Source organism: Anarrhichthys ocellatus, unplaced genomic scaffold (genome assembly GCF_004355925.1).
Source record: "Anarrhichthys ocellatus isolate YVR2014 unplaced genomic scaffold, GSC_Weel_1.0 scaffold3780, whole genome shotgun sequence".
NCBI classification, from domain to species: domain Eukaryota; kingdom Metazoa; phylum Chordata; class Actinopteri; order Perciformes; family Anarhichadidae; genus Anarrhichthys; species Anarrhichthys ocellatus.
The window spans coordinates 1-5,248 of NW_022283754.1; the positions used below are offsets into that span (position 1 = coordinate 1).

The following is a 5,248-nucleotide window of genomic DNA, read 5'->3' on the forward strand; positions in this document are numbered from 1 at the left end:
TGTGATGTATAAACGTGTATTTGTACCATGACTTTGTGGTACGTGGCGTGGTCACAGCGGTTCCTGTTGATCTGGAGAACAGCTGACAGGCCGTGAATAACTCCTTTTCCACTCAGAATGTTGGAGGAGTTTATCTGAGCCTCGTTCACAAACAGCTGGAGGAGACACAGACGGTTTATATTCTAACGTTCAGGTGATGAAGTTATTGTTAATTATTGATTATTAGTAACCTTTCCGTCTCGGGGGAAGATGCCGAGCTGGAAGGAGAAGCCGAGCAGCGTCTGTTTGAATCCTCCAGGCTGAAGGTCGGTCTTCAGCAGACGCTCTGAAACCACCACGTGGTACCGAGTCGTGTTCACATCCTGTTTACGGCGACAAAATAAAAGCACAGAGATGTTTCCACTGAAACAAACTTACATATTTGATTTATTTTACTTTCATTTGCTTTGTTTGTACAGTTAGAAGTCAAACACAAACAAATAAAACCATGTCTGCAGATCTGCATATTATAGAATAGAGAGCAAATGTATTGGAAGTGATATGTTACATAATTAAGATAAGTTAAATAGTTTGATTATGTTGAAGCGGTGCATAATAAATGAACTATTACTGGATTTATTTACATTTATATATTCTTATATTTTATTATCTTTATGTTCTTTCTTTGTCTTTATTTCATCTTATGGATCTACACATATTTTATTATATATTTTTGATACGTTTCAGTATTACTTAAATATATAATCATATCATCTGAGAATAAACTGAGTTCTTTTCCTCTCACGGTTCAACCGCTGATGCAAAAAACAAAAGGTGCTCAGGGACGGCCTTTGCTAGGGCTGCTTATTGATTATATATTAGTACGTTACACAATGCATAAGCTGGCGTTGTGAAACAATCAACAGACTAAATTATTGATATGACAACGTTGACCATTCTGTTTGTTTCTCTTGGATCTTCAAGCACTTAAAAATCGATTTAAATTGGATAATACAAACTATTCTATTTCCTCCCTTGGAGAGAAAATGTGGCGTCGTCTCTTCCTTTAGGACCTTTTGTCCAGTTTACAATAAAGACACAAATTCTACTTCCTGTACCAGAGACGTGGCAGACATTTTGTGGAGGTAATCGGTGACGGCGGCGTCTGTCGGAGCGAAGATGGTGAACTCGTCCGCTTGCTCGATCTCGTCCGTCAGATTGTAATCCTGAACAAGACAAGCAAAACTGTAAACAAAGTTCACTGATATGATCACAAGAGTTTTAAAGAATGAGAAATGTGTTTGAGAGTTCGTACGATGAGATACGATCGGAACAAAGAGAACTCTGCTCTCAGAGAGAGAGTCGCCAGCAGACCTTCGCTCAGCTTCTTCTCAGGAACCAAAACCTGCAGACAGAAAGAAAAGGGTCAACGTTAGCATCGTTAGCATCGTTAAAGGGTCTTCTCCAACTTGGACCCTGTTTTAATATGTTATTGTGTCTGAATGACTAAAGAGGTCAAGTGATAAAGTAAGGAGTCAGACTTGAGAAGTGAGACTTCATTAGATACAATAACAACCAGACGGGATCGAGCCAAAGGTCAGAAACAGGTTTGATTTCTCGGTGGGGGTTTCCCCCATAATGTTGTCAGACAGATGTTAGCAGCTGACATCTGCAACGTTCTCCCTGAATACCTCAGCAGTTTGAAAAACCTGTTGTCCCCTTCAGAAAAACATGAGGAAGATAGCAGAATAGTTTCCGTTTACCGTGATCATCTTTGTACCTTATCAATGAGGTGGATCAGTCCATTGGTAGCAGCTACATTGGGCGTGGTGATGGTTGCTCCTCCGACAGATGTGAGCTGATGGAACAAACACACTGAATCACGCCTGAACATCAAAAGTAGAAAGTTTCCGAAACAAACTAAAACCTTGAAATGATTTACAGCTATGTCACTAAGACTCTCGTATCGCGGAGTTTTTCCTTTTCCTTAAATAAAACAGACTCAGTCTGCGGAGCTTAGAGGATGTTTGCTAACTTTTGTATGTGTTACACATGTAAATAAATCTAAATAAACTGTATGAAATATGGACGTTGCCTCGTGGGTGAAGAGGCGGCTTAACTCTTTAACATAGAGGTCTATGGGAAGTGGACATTTGAGAAACTGTTGTGGTTTAATTTCGGAGCATTGGAGGTTGCCACTTGGTATGAAATTTAAAATGAGCCCTTTGATCTAGTTTTGTGAACAGAAATGATAGAAAATGATGGTGAACCAGCCCCTCTGTGGACTCACCTCATTGGTTGTTGAAACAGGAAGTGATGTCTTGAGAAGGGAGGTCAGGGAGGAAGTGCTGCTCAGACTGGATAAGGGATAGTATCCTGGGATCATGTGATTTCTGTGATAAAGGGCGGATGGTTGTTACAGTTCAGTGCTAAAGTTAAAAAAAGACAACATGAGCCGGATTGAAATCAAGTGTGTGGTCACGCTGAGCTGTAACCTGATGAGACTCGGCAGGTTTCCCTTCGTGGTCCAGAAGGTTTTGTCCTCTGAAGACATTTTGGAGACGGCAACAGAAGACGGAACCAGGAGGGTGATGTTCTGATCCGACAGAGACCAGGACAGACCGGAGTCCTGGGACACGAGGACAGAAATATATTGTCTCAAAAAGACTTGCAAAAGGCTAAAAATGTGATGTTTGTTCTTCTGAAGATAAAATCAGGTCTTTGTGAATCCTAATCAACATTTGCAGCATAGATACAGGGTTCAGGGTTCAGGGTTCATGGATCATAAAGGAGGATCATAAAATGACATTTAGTGCCTTAAAAACTAAGAGAAGGAGTTTAAAATGACTTCTGAGAGATACAGGGAGCCGGTGTAGTTTGAGTTTTATGATCTCTCATTTTAGATTTTGTTAAAATCCCGGCAGCAGCATTCTGGATGCTCTGTAGTTTTGTAATAGCTGATTTTGGCCGACCAGCATATAGAACATTACAGTAGTGAAGAAGACCAGAAACAAAAGCATGATCAAGGTTCTCTGCATCCTGCTGGATTGGTAGACGTCTCACCTTCCCCATTGAACACATTATAAAAGGCCAATGAAGTAAAATGAGCTATAAAATTGAGGTCAGAGTCTAAAATGACACCAACGTTTCTGACTTCAAGGTTGGATGTCCCAGTTTAGCAAGAAACAGGATCCGTTGGGCCGACTGGGACGATCTCAGTCTTTAGTTTTAGGAAGTTCTTGTTTACTCATTGATGGCCGACACACAGTCAGTTAGATTATTATAGTTAGAGTATCACGGACAGCTGTGTGTCGTCAGCATAGAGCTGTGGAGATTCACGGTATTCTGACGGATTAAGGGTCCAAGTTGCATCATGTGGATGGAGAACATTACGGGTCCTGGGACGCCGCCCTGGGTCACATAATCGTCAATGTTTCTGATGTTGTGTTGATGTTGTGTTCTCTGATTTCCTTCCAGTAGAATGTGACTGAAACCAGCTCAGAGTTTCCTGTTTACACGTCGTAATTGTGTAATTATTGAGTTGATAAATGCTGGTCCGACTAAGGATCCATATGTTTTATGTGACACTCACAGTCGTCCATGTGTAGAACTCGGAGGTGTCTGGCAGAGACATCAGCACCTGAACGCATCACGAAAAAACTTTGTCAGGTTTGTTGGTGAAGATATATAAGATATATTTAACGTATGAACATGACCCTCACCTGTGCGACGTCACCGTAACATGCGCGTCCGTCACCAACGTATCCGTCGTCACAAACACACGTCCACTGAGAGGACAGCAGACGGCAGCTGGCCTGAACACAAAACACTTCATTAGACCTGGTTCATCGTCCTTCTGTCTGCTTGAAGTTTGATCTCCGGGACTTACTAAGTAGTGACAGCCTCCGTTTTCAGTGACACACTGATTCACAGCTTCACAGTCCTGCCCGTTTCCTTTGTAGCCGGCTTTACATGTGCAGTCACTCTGTTGGTTTAACAAGCAGAACTGAGTGTGACAATACTGAGACAGGTGTCTCTAGAAGAAAGAGGGTCAGATTTTAAAAAGGTGTGATGGTGTCACCTGTCCAGGTCCGACGTAGATGCAGGTGGCGTTGGAGTGGCAGCCTCCTCCGTCCGGACCGTCACAGTTGTTGATTGACTGACACTCGTCTCCGTCCTCCCTCCATCCGGTCAGACACTGACAGGTGTGAGTACCTGGTCCTGTCTTTATGCATTTAGCCTGCAGGGGGGCAGCACAGTGACGTCATCGGGTATTAGAAATGTGTTTTTATACACACAGTTTCTCCTGAGGTCAAATACGTCTTTATTTTAATCCTCTATATATATATATATATATTTAAGAAGGTTAAATCAGATTTCTAGAGTTTAATAACTGACTTACATTCAAACTGCAGCCGCCTCTGCGAGGCAGAGCACAGGGGTCTGACTCCACACAGGTGATACCGTCACCTTGGTAAGCAGGTTTACACTCACAGCTGAAATCACACACAGCAGGTAAACTGAACAATGTCGGCTCAGTTTATTTCATCTGTTCTCAGGTAACAGGTGAACTTCAACTGCATCACGGCACAAACTGCTAAAAGGCTTCATTATAAGTATGATGGCTGCAGGTAAACTCACCTGGTGGTTCCCAGTGGGTTGAAGTTGCATTCAGCATGGGCGTGACAGAACTGAGCCTGAACGCCACACGCCACCGTCATGCGATCGCAGAACCGATCGGTGAAACCCTTCAGACAGGAGTCCAGTTTACAGCGACCGTCTGAGTCCGGACGGTTGTCACACTGTCCGTGGATACAGGGACAGGCTGAGGACAGACAGGTGAGGTTTAACATCATCATGACATCACACCTACCTGTATGAGGTCACGAGAAGAGGTGAGTCAGACTTACTTCTGTCACACTTTGGTCCATATTTGTTGGAGGATGAGCAATACTGACAGCGAGAACCTCTGTAGTTTGAATCGCAGATACATGATCCATTTCCTCCAATGCCCTCAAAACACTACAACAGAAAAACACTTCCATTACCATCAGTCTCCTCCAAACACTACAACAGAAAACACTTCCATTACCATCAGTCTCCTCCAAACACTACAACAGGAAAACACTTCCATTACCTTCAGTCTCCTCCAAACACTACAACAGAAAAACACTGCCATTACCATCAGTCTCCTCCAAACACTACAACAGAAAAACACTGCCATTACCTTCAGTCTCCTCCAAACACTACAACAGAAAAACACTTCTAT

At 42.8% G+C, this 5,248-nt stretch overlaps 1 protein-coding gene across 1 annotated transcript; it reads right to left on the bottom strand.

Moving 5' to 3' along the window:
• Positions 1–14: 14 nt before the first annotated feature.
• LOC116379139 (stabilin-2-like) lies at positions 15–5,242 on the bottom strand (the record flags this gene model as incomplete). Its single annotated transcript, XM_031841068.1, has 14 exons — positions 4,890–5,242; positions 4,621–4,804; positions 4,382–4,475; positions 4,061–4,219; positions 3,869–3,964; positions 3,702–3,794; positions 3,572–3,619; positions 2,475–2,608; positions 2,270–2,372; positions 1,760–1,837; positions 1,295–1,384; positions 1,098–1,205; positions 231–362; positions 15–155 (listed from the first exon to the last, which is right to left on the bottom strand). Coding segments are annotated over exons 2-14 (1,356 nt in total), but the record flags the coding sequence as incomplete, so codon positions are not given.
• Between the last annotated feature and the right edge of the window lie 6 nt (positions 5,243–5,248).